This window comes from Acaromyces ingoldii, assembly GCF_003144295.1.
Source record: "Acaromyces ingoldii strain MCA 4198 unplaced genomic scaffold FA10scaffold_2, whole genome shotgun sequence".
Taxonomy (NCBI): Eukaryota; Fungi; Basidiomycota; class Exobasidiomycetes; order Exobasidiales; family Cryptobasidiaceae; genus Acaromyces; species Acaromyces ingoldii.
The window spans coordinates 2,413,226-2,428,476 of NW_020290248.1; the positions used below are offsets into that span (position 1 = coordinate 2,413,226).

General features: G+C 57.9%; 7 protein-coding genes across 7 annotated transcripts; 4 read left to right on the forward strand and 3 right to left on the reverse strand.

The window, feature by feature from the left end:
- Positions 1-930: 930 nt before the first annotated feature.
- FA10DRAFT_274696 (P-loop containing nucleoside triphosphate hydrolase protein) lies at positions 931-3,974 on the reverse strand. Its single transcript, XM_025523225.1, has 2 exons — positions 3,683-3,974; positions 931-3,612 (listed from the first exon to the last, which is right to left on the reverse strand). The coding sequence occupies exons 1-2, from the start codon at positions 3,858-3,860 to the stop codon at positions 1,406-1,408; spliced, it is 2,385 nt and encodes a 794-aa protein (XP_025379236.1). The 5' UTR covers positions 3,861-3,974; the 3' UTR covers positions 931-1,405.
- A 224-nt stretch (positions 3,975-4,198) lies between these two features.
- Positions 4,199-4,582, forward strand: FA10DRAFT_284943 (hypothetical protein; the record flags this gene model as incomplete). Its single annotated transcript, XM_025523955.1, has 3 exons — positions 4,199-4,305; positions 4,374-4,405; positions 4,467-4,582. 3 exons carry the CDS (start codon positions 4,199-4,201, stop codon positions 4,580-4,582), a joined length of 255 nt encoding a protein of 84 aa, XP_025379237.1.
- On the reverse strand, positions 4,574-5,690 carry FA10DRAFT_300582 (putative RPL8B-60s large subunit ribosomal protein L7a.e.B; the record flags this gene model as incomplete). Its single annotated transcript, XM_025524867.1, has 2 exons — positions 4,574-5,518; positions 5,676-5,690. 2 exons carry the CDS (start codon positions 5,688-5,690, stop codon positions 4,727-4,729), a joined length of 807 nt encoding a protein of 268 aa, XP_025379238.1. The 3' UTR covers positions 4,574-4,726.
- Positions 5,691-6,095: 405 nt separating this feature from the next.
- On the forward strand, positions 6,096-7,556 carry FA10DRAFT_250319 (malate dehydrogenase). The gene is made up of 4 exons (XM_025519562.1): positions 6,096-6,251; positions 6,319-6,429; positions 6,509-6,634; positions 6,706-7,556. Exons 1-4 carry the CDS (start codon positions 6,126-6,128, stop codon positions 7,390-7,392), a joined length of 1,050 nt encoding a protein of 349 aa, XP_025379239.1. The 5' UTR covers positions 6,096-6,125; the 3' UTR covers positions 7,393-7,556.
- Positions 7,557-7,587: 31 nt separating this feature from the next.
- FA10DRAFT_265849 (hypothetical protein) lies at positions 7,588-8,430 on the forward strand. The gene is made up of 3 exons (XM_025521237.1): positions 7,588-7,634; positions 7,693-7,869; positions 7,959-8,430. The coding sequence occupies exons 1-3, from the start codon at positions 7,619-7,621 to the stop codon at positions 8,246-8,248; spliced, it is 483 nt and encodes a 160-aa protein (XP_025379240.1). The 5' UTR covers positions 7,588-7,618; the 3' UTR covers positions 8,249-8,430.
- A 5-nt stretch (positions 8,431-8,435) lies between these two features.
- FA10DRAFT_265852 (hypothetical protein) lies at positions 8,436-13,144 on the forward strand. The gene is made up of 2 exons (XM_025521238.1): positions 8,436-11,103; positions 11,178-13,144. Exons 1-2 carry the CDS (start codon positions 8,779-8,781, stop codon positions 12,981-12,983), a joined length of 4,131 nt encoding a protein of 1,376 aa, XP_025379241.1. The 5' UTR covers positions 8,436-8,778; the 3' UTR covers positions 12,984-13,144.
- On the reverse strand, positions 13,095-15,233 carry FA10DRAFT_300586 (phosphoglycerate mutase-like protein). Its single transcript, XM_025524868.1, has 2 exons — positions 13,560-15,233; positions 13,095-13,490 (listed from the first exon to the last, which is right to left on the reverse strand). Exons 1-2 carry the CDS (start codon positions 15,108-15,110, stop codon positions 13,143-13,145), a joined length of 1,899 nt encoding a protein of 632 aa, XP_025379242.1. The 5' UTR covers positions 15,111-15,233; the 3' UTR covers positions 13,095-13,142.
- Positions 15,234-15,251: the final 18 nt, after the last annotated feature.

The window sequence follows — 15,251 nt, forward strand, 5'->3', positions numbered from 1 at the left end:
GTTGGGCAGCGCGGCGGAGAGGAGGTTGCCAAGTCAGCGGTCGCCACGCTGTGAGGCCACCGATCGATGCACTGCGCTGTGGCAGGCAGACAATGAGGAAACTAGTGAAGCACCCCACCCACGCTTAGCCGACGACGTATTGCGTAGCTACCAACCGCTTTCGTGACCTCCAGTTGGCCGCTAGGAACGGACGGCCAACGACATGGGAGCTCGCTCCAATGGGGAAATCACACAAAAATAGTCTAAAACACACAATAAAAGCACCATAAAACCAAGGGGTAGTAGTACGTAGTGTGTTGTTCTAGCGGCGACATTTTGAAATTCGCATCACATACAGCATCTGCTGCAAGCATACTACAGTACAGTAGTACAACACGTCCTTCTAATGCCAGCCTTGGTCTCCTTTTTCAGGGGCACCTTATCCTAGACTTCTGCGTGGGGGGACGGCATGACTACGCACATACACAAGTGGGCGTCAGCCTCTATCTAGGACTTTGTCCGATCTCTAAATGTCTCGGAAGGATCGGGAGTCCATGTCTTGCAAAACCAGCATTGGTGGCTTGTTGGTTTGCCTCTCACGCCCGCTCTCACAGGTTACAAAATTTTCGTCACTGCAGCTCTTCAGATCGACGCCCAAACTGATCTATTATCCACCCACTACTGTCGTGACTCGTTTGCCAAGAGAAGCGATAGGCGATGTCAGGCAGGCAAAGGCGCTCGTGAACAACCTGCGCGCCGCGGCCGCGCTGAGGGAGATGCAATAATTACTGCACATTTGTGCCCTGACGCCAGTCGCGTCAAAAAGGTCCCGTAGCGGTCATTCGTGCCTGAAACTTGGCAAATTGGCAATAAAGAAAAAAAAAAATTGGGCACACATATCAGGATAAAGTCGCGCGCGGAGGGCGCTAGAGACAAATCGCAGGTGTCATGCCCCCGCTCTCTAGCTAGCGCTCAGCAAATGAAGGAGCTTTTTGTGGATGGACGGGTTCGTCGTCCCGCGGCTGACTGTGTCGACAGCTCTAATTTCCAGTCGGGACACCAGGCAGGAAAAGAGAATCTTCCCAGGCAGCCAGAGATGATAAGATCAGACCGCGTGAAAGGACGATGTGACGCAGGCACGCGGCGCCAAAGAGGGGGTCCTTGTCTAATCCTCCGGACATCCGATGCTGCATGCCTTGCTGCAACGACGCCGATGGCTCTTCCCGAGTCTGTGGACCTACATCGGGGGTTGCATCAGTTTCCGGGCCGATGCAACACAACAATTATAAGCCTCGGAAGCGAGTACTGATGATCTCGTCGCTCGCGCTTCCATGGGAGCAATGGGAAATTAATGCGCTTCATGCATGGGCAATCTGAGTGGGGGAAGAGCGGAGGGTATATTGAGTGGTGACAATATTGCACAAGACTACAAATCGGATCTCGTGCTTTGCGAGCCAGCACCGTTCCAGAGCCAGCCGAGCCATCCTCCCAGAAAGTCAGAGGAGGATGAGGTGGACGGCGAGGTGGATGACGAAAGAGACCAGTTGGATGTCGATGACGAGGAGGCGGATCCGCCGCCGTTTCCCAGGCCCAGGCCAAGGCCGAGGAAACCCGCGGTGCCCCCCTGGCGCCAGGCCCGCATTCCCACCGTCGCGACTGCACCTCCGCCGAGCACGACTGCAAAGATGTAGAGGGCCCAGCGTGCCTGCGTCGCAAAGCTCAGCGCCCCCTCGCCTACGCCACCGCCAGGCGTGGCCCCGCGCGGGTCCGATGCGATGGCCAGGATGACCGAGTAGAGGTCCGCCATCTCTTCCATGCGCGCAGAGACGCTTATCGGCCCTGCACCGGATCCGAGACCAGGGATGCGCAGACCGAGCTTGGCGCAGTAGACGTCTGGCTGCACCTCGTGGCGCTGCTGAGCCAGGTCCAGGTCGGCTTTGGTGGCGACGAAGAGCGACGGCATCGAGGCCAGCGAGGGGAATTGCTGGCGAAGATTTGAGAGGTAGGAGAAGGAGTTGGTGTCGGAGGAGTCGTAGACAAAGACGACGACGTCGGCACTGGGCATTTTGCCCACGTTTCGCAAAGCCTCTGCCTCGTACCGCGACCCAAACTCCTGCAAGACCAGATACCTTTCTGCGCCGTCCTGCTCTACAGCCGAAACGACGCTCATGGTGCGGCCCGTGGGGGAATATCGCTCGTCGAAGCCCTTGCCGACCATGTGACGCAGCAGCGACGTCTTGCCGCTTCCCGCAGCGCCAAGCACATAGGCCAAAAAGACATTCCTTTGCGTTCCCTTTTTCTTCTTTTTGTTCGTCTCCTTTCGTGTCGATTTCGTCAATTTGAGTGCAGTTGTCGTCGGTGGAGGCGAGGGGCTCGAGGAAGAGTTGCGATTTCTAGGCACAGACCCAGGGGGCGAGTACGAGCTGGAAGCAGTCGAAGACTTGTGCGGCGTGCTCATCGTTCCGTTGCCGCTGCCTCCGGGCGTGCCGTTGATCGCGCCTGATCCTTCGAGGCCCACAAAGGAAGGGTAGCCGAGATAGGCAAGGTAGGCGAGGGTCATCTTGTGGTTGAGAAGCGTCGTCATACTCCACTGTGCCAGCCAGCCCTGCAGCGTGACGGCCCCGTGCTCGTCGGTGATTGTCGTGTGGGGAAAGTCGGTGCCGGTCCACGGGTGGCTTTCGTCAGGCACGACGAGGAAGAGGCTCTCGAGCTCCTTTTGTGAAAGTGCTCCGTCCCGATCCTTGTCGTGTGCCTCGAAGACGTCGGTTAGGAATTGGTAGCCGTGTGGACTCAGCTCGACGCTGCAGTCTGGAGGAACGTGGAAAGTTGGTCGCACGAAGCTGTCCTCGAGCGTCAGATCGGACCCATAGCCAAAGGTCCGAAGCACAGTCCACGTTGTCTCCAGCCTGCCGCGCTGGATAAACAGCGTGTGTAGATAGAGAAAGCCTGAGAGCGTCAAGCTTCCGTTGCGCAGGTGCGGGTGCGCCCTTGCATTCTTGCGACCGGCGACCCCACCCTGGCTCGCCGACGGATCGCTCGACGAGGTGCTGCCACTGGCGCTGAGGTGGTCGTAGGGAAAGCGTGTGCCAGCGATGGGTGCCTGGAGGACCAGGTCTTTGATTCCCTCGAGCTCCTGCAGCTGCAACGGTGCGTCAAAACACTTGCGCTGGAAATCATTGAGCTCGGCATCGCTCAGCAGGCCGTCCTTGTCCGAGTCGCAGAGGCGAAAGATGCGTCTCAATGCATCGACACACGCCGGTTTGAGCGCATGCTCCCGCGAGTCGTAGAGGGGCGCCGTGGGGTATAGCACAGCTTTTTGGGCAAAGTAAAAGACCTCGGAGACGTTGAGGGGGATCTTTGCGCTGCACTCCACGCACGTCTCAACCTCCTTGAACTCGGACATGACCGGGGCCAGCTCCTCTTCGAGCGCAGCATTGGTGACATCACCGGAGCGAAGGTCGATCTTGTTGCCGACCAGGACGACGGGTTTGTTGACACCGAGCGAGCGCATATACGGAAGCCAGTAGGTGGGGATCCTGTCGAAAGACGACGGCGCAGAGATGGAATAGACGAGACAGATGACCGATGCCCGTCGCAGCTCCGTCTCGAGGTGGGGCCGCCTCTCGGGTGATGCTTTATTGGCGAACGGGAATGACGTCTTTAGCTACTGTAGATTCTTCTGAACACACCTCCTTTCACTCACCACTCGTGTCTACGATCTTAGTCACGACGCCCTCGGGCGCAACCTCTGGCGGCAACGTGATCTCGGGAACGATGGCCGAAACGCGCTCGACAAAGGCCTCTTTAATGAGGCTCGTGATGAGCGTCGACTTGCCCGTGTCATCGTCGCCAGCGATGACGATACGAACGTCCCGCCGCATCGTGGCAAGAACTTCTCCTCTTTTCCTCTCGTACCTGATACCACAAGGCTCCCGAGAGCGAGAAGCCAGGCGAGGAAAACGGAACGGTCTTGCGTGTGCGTGCGTGTGTGTGTGTGGAGCGTAGCGCGCGCGCGACCTTTTTTCCCTACTTTTTCAGAGAGGGCCACGCTTCTGAAGATGCACCACGTGAAAAAGCTCGCCGGGCGGTTTTGCGGGCCTTTCGGCTCGTCGTCAACTGGGAAGAGCAAAGCGCAAGCCCGGATTCCCGTCAGTGGCCACCTCAATTCTCCTCTCTCTCCCCTTTTTGCTTGGAACGACTCTCGCACAGAGACAGGAAGATGGCGTCGACGCCGGGTGCCACATCAGATTTTACGGATAGCGTAGCGTGGGGCGCGCAGACGGATGTGACGCCGGGAGAGGTGGTCGAGAAGCAACGCCTGGTCCGGTGAGCATGTGTTGCGTTGGCTTAGACTGAGTTACGTCTCTCACACACTCTCATATCCGTCCCAACAGAGACATCATGGCCAGTCAAGACAGTCTTCGAGGTGAGTGCCTTGCTGCAGAGGCTGACAAGGGAGAGTAAGCTGACGAGAGCGTTCACTGCAGCACTCCTCGCACGCGTGTCGTCGGTGCAAGCAGACTGCCAAAAGGCTGAGGCCGACAACGAGATGTTGCAGATGTACATCGACAGTGTGACAAAGAGTCTCGCGGCAAAGAGCTGATTGATCTTTTCAATGAGGATATACCTGGATACCCGGATTGGATTGCATAGGCTCGCCTGGGTGCGCCGCTATGGGCAATGAAGGAGGACAAAGTACATGGGGATGATTGACAAGAGGCGGTGAAGGAACAAGACAAGAGAGCAATTACTGGGGCTGGGGAGCACCAGCGACCTTTGCTCGCTTGGCGAGCTTGTTGGCGCTCTTGTTGCCACGGACACCGCCACCCCATTGCCTGCGGTGCGACGTCTCGTCGAGGTAGTTGGTCTTGGCAGCGCTGACGAGGGTAGCGAGCTCTCGCTCGTCCTCGGAGCGGACGTCCTGGATGGCAGCGACGGCCGACGTCTTCTTGTGGACAAGTGTCCCGATACGAGCCTTGCCCTTGACAATGACGTAAGGGACACCCATCTTGCGGCAGAGGGCGGGCAGGAAGACGACGAGCTCGATGGGGTCAACGTCGTCGGCAATGACGACGAGGTTGGCCTTCTTGGCCTCGACGAGGGCAACGACGTGGTTGAGGCCGTACTTGACAAAGAGGGGCTTCTTGCCATCGGCCTTGGGGTCGGTCTTCTTGCCGTCGGCAACGTCCTTGGCAACAGCGTCCAGACGAGCCTTCTTCTCCTGCTTCGACTCAGGCCTGTACTTGTTCAGGAGCTTGAACAGAGCGGTAGCCGTGTTCTTGTCGAGCGTGTTGCTGAACTGGGCAATCGCAGGGGGAACCTTGAGGCGCTGGTTGAGGATGACCTTCTGGCGCTGCAGGCGCACGTATTCGGGCCACTTGACGAAGCGCGTCACATCGCGCTTGGGTTGGATGTCCTGGCCGATACCAAAGTGCTTGGGCGTGCTCTCGAGGCGAGGGTCCTTCTGCACCTTGCTGCTGGGCTTCTTGCCGTAGGGAGCCGCAGCGGGCTTCTTGGTGGTGGGCTTAGTGGCCTTGGGCTGTGGGGGAAGAAAGGGCAGGCAGAGAAGTCAGCAAACAGAAGTGGGGGTCATTGAGACGAGGGTCCATGGGACGACTCGGAGCTCTACACTGGCATGCAGAGGGAAGACAAAGCATCCTTGCAGGGGCCACCCCATTACGACGACAAGCGTCCACGAAGCCCGGCGTCATCGGGGTTGCACCCTCGGCCAGGCTCGTTTTCAGAGAGAATCTGATGGCATCGTCGTCGCAGGTGTGTGCTTGTGTCTCTCTCCGAGTCGCCCAATGCCCTAGCGGTAGATGCGCACCATTTTGATCAGGGGTTGTTGGTGAAGAGGGAGCGGCCTTGAGAATGTCGGTTTGGTCGATGGTGACGAGGGGGGACTTTCCAAATCAGAAAGTCAGATGGGCTGCGGAGGTGAATTCAATCACGTGTAGAAAAGACCACGTGCCACCCGGATCAATTCGGACGATGGTCAGGCGGACGCTTGCTTAATGGCCTGCTCCACTAAGGGTCGGAAGAGGGCGCGAGAGAAGCCAGTCTGACCGAGAAGCCCAGCCTGGTTTTGAATTTGACCGACACCACCAACGTTACTGCTCCTAGACTTCCCCCCCACTTCACTCGCCATGATTGGACGCACCGCCCTCCGCACTGCTGCTCCCCTCCGGAGCGCCAGCAGGCTCTTTTCGTCGTCGGCATCGCAGAACTCGGCCGTGGCCGTGCTGGGTGCCAGCGGTGGTATCGGCCAACCGGTAAGCAGCGGCTTTATCAGATTGATGAATGTTTCTCTTGACTCACGCCCTCACCCATTGTCGCCAGCTCTCGCTTCTCCTCAAGAACGACCCCCTCGTCACGTCGCTCCGTCTCTTCGATGTCCGTCTCGCTCCCGGTGTTGCCGCCGACATCTCGCACGTCAACACGCCCGCCATTGTGAGTTTTGTGCTGGTTCCGGGCTCTTCCTTGACTGCCGCCGTCTTGCTGATTGCTCTCTCTCCTGTTGCTCCCTTAGACGACTGGCTACTCGCCCGACGGACCCGAGGGTGGCCTCGAGAAGGCCCTCGAGGGCGCTGACATCATTGTCATTCCCGCTGGTGTGCCCCGTAAGCCCGGCATGACCCGTGACGACCTCTTCAACGTGAGTATGGAGACGGACAGTCCTGCCCGATGATGCGCTGACATCTTTTGCCCCTCCTCCTTCTCCTCCAGACCAACGCCTCGATCGTCCGTGACCTGGCCAAGACGGCCGCCAAGGTTGCGCCCAAGGCTCACTTGCTCGTCATCTCCAACCCCGTCAACTCGACGGTGCCCATTGTCGCCGAGGTCTTCAAGAAGGCCGGCGTGTACGACCCCAAGAGGCTCTTTGGTGTTACGACCCTCGACGTTACCAGGGCCAGCACCTTCCTCTCGGGCATCGCCGGCCTCAAGCCCAGCGATGTCGTGGTCCCCGTCGTCGGCGGTCACTCGGGCGTCACGATTGTGCCTCTCCTCTCCCAGGCAGGCCCCGCCGCCAAGTCGGTGCAGCCCGGCGAGCAGTACGAGAAGCTCGTTCACCGTATCCAGTTTGGTGGTGACGAGGTCGTCAAGGCCAAGGACGGTGCCGGATCGGCTACCCTTTCGATGGCCTACGCTGGTGCCGTCTTTGCCAATGCGCTCATGCGTGCCGCCAAGGGCGAGAGCGGTGTCAAGGAGTGCTCGTACGTCGAGTCGCCCCTGTACAAGGACCAAGGGGCCACCTTCTTTGCCTCGCCCATCACCCTGGGCGCTGAGGGCGTCAAGGAGATCCACCCCGTCGGCAACGTGTCCGCCGAGGAGGAGAAGCTCCTCGAGGCTGCCATCCCCGAGCTCAAGAAGAACATTGAGAAGGGTGTCGCCTGGGTTGCCGAGAACCCTTAAAGAGAGGAGAAAAAGTGGCAGGCCAGCCATTGTCATTGTAGATAAATGATTGGAGGTTTTCTTAAATATCAAGACGACAATCAACACTGCGGGCGTTGATGCTCATGGAGGAGATTGTAGGAAATGAGGCTAGGAATTTGAGAAGTTGCCTTGTTCTGTGCGAGACTTTTGTGGAGGAGGCTGAAAGCGTGCGCGCTTTCTTCTTGCAACATCAGAGGGAAAAGCCATGACCAAAGAAAAGGGTGAGATAAGTTCGAGCGATGGAAATGAGGAACGAGAGGATGCTCATCGATTGTATAGTCACACCACGAGAGGTGGCAGTCGCGCTGCCATTCTGTCGTGACCAAGACGGTGCGGTGCACATCTGCTTGGTAACATCAAGGAAGCACGATGGCAAATACGTCTTGCCCAAGGGCGGTGTCGAAAAGAGCGATGCCGATTCGAGGAGCGCAGCGATCCGGGAGATGTGGGAAGAGGGTGAGCTACTTTGCAGCAGAACTCAAGTCGAGGCGACAAATGGGGAGTGAGTGAGAGGAGCCGGCGCAATGCTGACTTTCATCGTCAAGCTGGTCTTCGTCCCAGCGCACAGCAACAGCAACCTGGCCCCTCAAACTCGATTCGAGATCACAAGCCGCACAAACACTCTCCTTCACCAGACCCAAGCTCGGACGACTTTGTGCCACGGGCCGTCTACACTGCGCACCAGGTGCAGATTGAGCGGGGCGCGGCGGGCGAAGAGTCACAGTGGCCGGAAATGGACGAGCGAGCCAGGGCTTGGTTTCCACTCGACGTTGCCTGCGAAAAGACGGCGTGGCGGGGAGACATTGGTCAACTTCTTCGGGCTGCTCAGTTCTAGACTATGCCTTTTCTTGTCTAATAGGAAGGCTTGCAACGCTATTCCCCTTTGGCCATCTCGGGAAAAGCAGAGACAGAGAGACTGAGAGACAGCGCCGGGTACGTGCGAGCGCGTGACGAGCCTAAAAAAGTCGAAAGGGCCAAAAGTGACACTCGAGCCCCTCCTCGCGTGTCCCAGGCGTGTGTGTCAATCCTCTGGTCGGTCTTTCTTGTGAAGAAGAGGCCAACACTAGTCTGCGTCCGCCTCCCTCTGCCTCTCCTTCTCGCCATTTCTCCTTTCTCGGCAAGAGACGAGCAGCGACGAACACAGTACCGCCTACGACTTTTCCTAACGACCACCTTCGACTGCAGTATACCCTCTCGTTCTTCTCCGACTTTCCACTGTGTGCGTGTCCCTCAACCACACTATCCAAGCGAACATTTCAAGAGATACCCCAGCTCCCCTCTCAGCCTTACGCAATCCCTCCGTCCCTTCTTTCTCCCCCATCCCCATCTGCTATACATGCGCCCCTTTGACAGTAGCCAGCAGCGATGAAGAAATTCTTTGGCCGCTTCTCAACGCCCACGAGCCCGCCCACGACATCGCCGCAGGACTTCAAAGACTTCAAGGCACCGCAGCATCAGCCGCATCAGCAACAGACGCAACAGAGAAGCGTATCGGGCGAACGGGTCAAAGCGCTCACTGCTCGCTACGAGACGCTGACCGGAAATGGGCCTGGGGGAGGAGCAGGCACAGGGCGACCATCGGCCTCGAATGGCAAATCGGACGACAAGAAGAGCAGCCTGTCGTGGTTTTCAACTGCGCCAAAGGAAAAAACCCCCCACGCCTCGAGCGGAATCTCGGTAGACACGAGCAGCGGCGATGCTCTCGGAGAGACAAGGTACCATGCGCCGCAGGACACCGCGCCTGGCATTCGAGTCAATGATACGAGCGAGCAAGACGTGATGGCTGCTGCTGCAGAGGACCGGGAGGTTTACATGCTGCAAAACGACAGCGCAGCAGGTGCAATGTTCACGCCACTCAGATCTACCCGGGAAGCAACAGACCACGACTCGGGCCTGGGCCTCTCGCCGCCAACGTCGTCAGTGATGCACAGGATGCCGGGTGGGTCTGCGAACAAGTCCAAAGACGCCCGAGATGCCAGCGGCTCAAGTGGGGGCAGCAAGACGGTCGCCTTTGCTCCTTCGCCAAAGAAGCCCGCAAGACCGCCTTCCCCTAGCCAGACATCGTCCGTCCAATTGCCGCCCCGTCCGAGCTCGGCTTCCTCGACGACGTATCCTTCCTTTGCAGGTTCGCAACAGCAGCAGCAGCAGCAGCAGCAACAACAGTCGAGCTTTGCCAGACCCACCTTGGCCAGCTCGGCGAGGGCTCGCAGTATATCCAAGCCTCTGGAATCTACGTCCACGACGAGCGCCAACGTTTCCGTCAACGGAGGCAGCTCTCAGATGTTTCCATCGCCGCAGTCTCACCCAACTGCTCTGGGGAGCCAGCCCATTGAACGGGTGGCATCATCGGGCTCATCCAAGAAGCCCGTTCGAAGGTCTAATTCCGCCTCGTCGCCGTCCACAGCGCAAAGGAGGGACATGCCCATCATCTCCCCGCCTGCGGCCATGGGAAGCTCTGTCAGCTTGTCGCATGGACACCATCAGCAGGACAGCGGTGGCAGTGGCAGCGGTTTCTCGACAATTCCCTTTGGCGGCGGCGGCGGTTATGCTGGGCCCCACTACCGATCGGGTAGCCCACAGAGCTTTGCAACAGGAAGCTCTTCGTTCGGTCTGCCCGCTTTTGGTGACAGTGGCAGCGGCAGCCGACCAGGTTCTCGCCGAGGAAGCAGCCTCCTGACGACGTCGGGCTGGGCCAGCGTGGGGGCAAAGACGCTGGGAGGGCCAAGCTGGAGCGAGATGACCCACGACGACCTCGTTGCCAATTTGGGGCCGAGGGAGCGCACCCGGCAAGAGGTCCTCTGGGAGATTGTTGCCAGCGAGGAGCGCTACGTGGCGGATCTGGAGAAGACAAAGGACCTGTATTGCGAGGCGCTCCTTCACCCTTTTCGATTCAGTCCTCCGGGCTCCCCAAAGACAGCGGAGTATCCCTCATCGACATCGGATCCAAAACGGGCGAATCATGCGGCGACAAACGACGTCAGCTACGGGAGCCCGCACCAAAACAACAACACGCTTGACGGCCTGGTCGCCGACAGTGCTGCAGATCTACCCATCGCAGCTCGCTACATGAGGTCGGAGCGCGACCTAAGCGCCGATGGCAAAGTCCCATCCTCGACCGACAATGGGGCTCAGCTTGGTCGTTCTTCGCTCTCGAGCAGCCGACCGTTGAAAAATGGTCGCTCGAGCATCGTCAACAGCGTCTCTGCACCTGCACCTGCACCTCCCACCGTGTCATCACCGACAGCACCGCCGCGCCAGGCAGGCAAAGCAACACCCTCGGCAACGCAGAAGAAGAGATGGAGCGCTTCGCGAGCAAAGCCAGCAAATGTCACCTCTGGTTCTGAGGTCGTCAACTCCCAAGCTGGCTACCATGGTGGGCCTTCGGTCCCTCTTCCACTCTCGCTGCGACTTGTCCTAGAGGCTGTCTCGGATGGACTATACGAAGGGCATGCGCTCCTCTCTGAAGCCCTCAAGGCACGCTACGAGGAGCAGTGGCCTTTGGTCAGGAGCTTGGCAGACGTCTTCAGTCGGTACTCGTACGTCTTGAAGCATTATCACAACTACGTCGTCCACCTGGAAAGAGCGCTGGATTATCTCGAGGAGGCTGCGCTGATGGAGAGGGCGATGAGAGGCAAGAGGATTAAGCGGGAGCGCCTGACCCAAACGGTGGCCCTCGGAAGAGCGATTGCAGTGAGTGCCAAAGCAGGCTTTGCCCTCCCCCCCCCCACAACCTCTTCTGATCATTGTTTCCTATCCCATTGTAGTCACTCGAGGCGACAGCGGCCGAGCGAGGCGAATGCGGGCTGTCGATTCTCCTTTCGATGCCTTTCCAGCGCCTGCTCAAGTACCCGCTTCTTTTCCAGAACCTCCTCTTCCACACCGATCCATCCACTTATGAGTTTGAGTCGACGGTCGGCATGGTTGTCGATGTCGAGAGACTTGTTCGGTCCGTCGAGGACGAAAAGGTCAGCAGCGAGGAGAGGGACAAGACGCGAGACGCCTTTGCTCGGATCGAAGGCCTCTCAGACAAGAGTGTCCTAAAGCCTAAAAAGGATCGCTTGCTGATCGAGGAGAGGGCACTGTATGAAGAAGCACCGAAGAGGGCATTAAGCGAGTCGGCCCAGAAGCAGGAACAGCAGCTCCTGGCAGGTTCTTCCTCTTCAAAACAGCAGACGACGACGTCGACCAACTCCCCAACGTCCCTGTCGACCAACCCTCCGGTTTCAACGGTTGTTGCTACGTCTTCGTCTTCGCCCGCCGTCTCGAGCCTTCGGTCGGCGCTCAAGAGCAAACGTTCGTACCGCCGGCTGTCCGACTTTCTCGGAAGCGAAGACAAGACGTCGACAAAGGCGCCCAACATGGGATCCAAGCGTGACATTTGGCTCGTCCGCTTCTCTGACGTCGAGCTCAGGTGCCAGCGCGTGGGCGTGACAGCGCTGCCCATGGTCAGTTCCGTGGCGATTCGGCCTGATGAGGAAGGAGAGGGCGAAGTCCAGGCAGCGTACGATGGCGGAATAAAAGGCGAAGGGGGCGAAGAAGACTTCGCGAATCGGACAAAGGAGAGCAAGGAGCGTCTGAAAGCGTTGCGGCACACGACCTTGAGGGCAAAGACGAGGAATTTGTACAAGTTTGTTGCGGTGCAATCGTGGAAGGCCGTTGCTGTGCCCAAGATGGGCGATGACGAGGCAGCCGCCGCGGCAGCAGCAGCTGCTGCTGCTGCTGGAGATCTGCTCGAAGTCGATGAGGAGGAAAACGACGAGGACGAGGAGCGTTTGGCGAACGGAGAAGATGGAGCAAGCGACGCTTCGGAAGAGACGGAAGCGGGGACCTTGGATCCGGAGCGCTATGTTCGACAGAGCAAGCTAAGTTTCTCCTACTGGGGCCACGACAAGATCCAGCCAAACAACTACTACTCACCGTCCCCGTCGTCGGGCACGACCCCGGCCTCTCAGCAGCGTGCCTCTCCTCATGCTTCGAGTGTGGCCGCGTTCCGGTCATCGAGATCGACAACATCTCCTCAAATGCAGCAGCAGCAGGGATCACCAGTCATGTCAAGCTCGCAGCAGCAACAACAGCAGAGGAGGGCATCATTGACAGGTACCTCCTCGTCGGCTGCGATGGGCTCTCCTCAACCTCAGCAGCAACTGAACGCGAGGACAGTTGTCTCAAACAGCCATGCCAAACCACGCGTGGATAAATTCGCAAACAGGCTGCGATCTGAGATGCCTGGTGGCGGAAATGCCACAGGCGCAAGCGTAAGTCATCAAAATGTCGCTACGACGGCCGCTGCGCCAACGACGACCATGGGAAAAAGACCAGGATCGAGCTCAGTAACGGAGCTTGGGCATTCTAGGGACAATTCGTCTGGAGCCGCCAACAAAGCGAAAGCCTCTTCTGCTGCTTCGCCTGTGTTGAAGAATGAACAACAGCACAGTCTGACGATCCCCAGTAGCGATAGCGCGGGCAGCAATGGGAGCAGAAGCATAGCTGGCAGACTCGTCAAGGACCAAAGCTTCGATTCCAACCTACGACTCGTCGGCACACTCGTCGAGAGGGGCAACGTTAAGTAGTGAGGGACGACCTACTTTCTTCTATACCTTTTACATCTTTCCTACTTCTTTGACGTTTGGTTGCGACCAGACTTCCCGCCAGGTGATTTGAATAATGAAGTGTTACGGGACAAGACAAATCTAATGACATTCTTGACGATCTCTATGCGGTCTTTCTGCTTAGCGGTAGCACTTTTCCCATTCGTCATCCTGTTCGGCCCAAGCGGCGAGCGTATTGACGAACTCGTCAAATGAGCATAGCTTTGCATCCTTGCAGACTGCTCCACCTTGTCCCCCGGCGTAGAATGCATCCTGGGAAAAGGGTGCCACGAGCAGATCGTTCACGAAGATCCTCACTTTCCTCTCTGCGTCCTCCCCTTCCTGTGAAGAACAACGGAGCTCTTCGATCGTTAGTCGACCAGCGAACGGCGTTGTCGCAGAGGTCCTCCAGCCATTTGACTTCTTTGATCCTCCAAAGTGTGACAGTCCAAGCGAGGCAACGACAGGCGCCAGTTGATTATCGTGTGTCTTTATTGGTGCTCTCTGTCAGATTTCTTTTTTCGTCACAATCCCGGGTACGTGCAAGCGCAGACTCACGAAATCAACAAATGCTCTCGACTCTTGTGTCTGTCCGGCGTCACCAGAGTGAGAAGTTGGAAAGGTTGTCTCGTCCAGATCCAGGGTGGTATTGATGCTCGTTGGGCTTGGGATCACAAGTGGCTTTTCGCCCTTCATTCGGGCCAAGACCTCCCTCCAGTACCCAATGGCCAGCGATCGGCGCAGTGGGTTGGCCGAGGCGAATCCGTACGCCTTTTCGATGTCAAATGAAGCTTCGATCAGGTTGTGGAAGTCATTAGGTTCAAAGAGGCTGCAGAAAGGGGAGGTAGCTGGAGCGTTCTCGTCGGACGAGGAAGTTGGAGATGAGAAAACATAAGGATCAAGCGAGGCGACTGTGTGAAACGCGCAAACGTTTGCGAGCGCCATAACGTCCTCTGTGGTCAGCCTGAGTCTTCGTCCACGTCGGTCGGTCCCAAATCGGCGCTGAAGCTCCTTTCGAGTGTGCCGCGCTTGACGGTCTTGCAGCTTTCTCTCCAATTTGGCGCCCTCTGAGTGCGGATTATCGCGGTAAAGTTGCTCAAATGCTTTGCAAGTGTAAACATCGAGTGTGTTGTTGGAGCCATGCTGGCCTCGCGCCTCCGGGATGACAACGTCAGGCCAAGGCAAATTTGGAATGCTTCTATGTGGCTTTGGTTTTTTCAGTACGTTCATCCTGCCCTGTGGCACCCGAGGGTCAGCGCGGTCAGAAGGGGGCCATGCGCTGCTAACGGGCTGGGCATGTCGGAATGCGTCCAGAGATCGTTGAGCGAATCCTTCAAGGAAGAAGCGCGAGGTTGCTACGACTCTCTCGGCTCCTGACGCTCGCACAAAGGGTCTGCTATGGATTGCACGTCGATCGTCGTCTTTGCTCTCCTGTGGAGCGATCAGATCCATCGACCATCGGCAGATGTGTTGCGCAAGCGTCGAGTAGCCTGCGAGCGCCTCGCATGCCCACTCGGCCACTCCTGGTCTCTCAAAGCTGCGATTGATGTCTACTTGCGCCTCCGTCTGTTCGAAGAGATGACCGTAACGTTGCTGAAAGGTCCATCCACTCAGGTAACCTTCCCACTGGCCGTATGGCACCAGCTCGTCTTGTCCAAGCTTGTTCCGAAGTCCACCATCCTCGCGTTTCTTCTTGGACGTCCAGCCACGCAGCCAGGCCAATGATGGGTCCAGTCCTCGGCTGTGTCGTTCAATCTCTCCCTCGCCTTCATCATAATCATCATCATCACCGCCTTCGTTTCCTCGTTCCCACGATCCAGTTGTATCGTCCTTCGTCTTCTTCAGGTGCTTGGCAATCTTCCTAAGGGTCTCCTCTAGGCCCCGATACGTCGATTTGGTTGGGTAGCGGCTGCCATGCCTCTCCAGTTGATGCACGTAGATGACCTCGCAATGGCTCGGTGGCTCGTCGTACGACTGCGACTGCGGAAAGTAAGGGCTGTATTGGCCGAGGTTCTGCGAGATGAACGCCGGAATCGACGCATTGTCGAGAGCGGGCGTCGAGCCTGGTGTCCACGAAGACGGAGACGAGATTGCCACAGCTGGCGCCATCCTGACCTTCAGTTCACCGATCGCAAGCGAGCGGAAAATGATGGCAATTGCAAGAAGAAGAGGCAAGCAAAAACGTCGCCCGACATGCCACCCAAAACTTGCGACATCTCTGATGAACGAACGTGGACACGAAGATAGCTT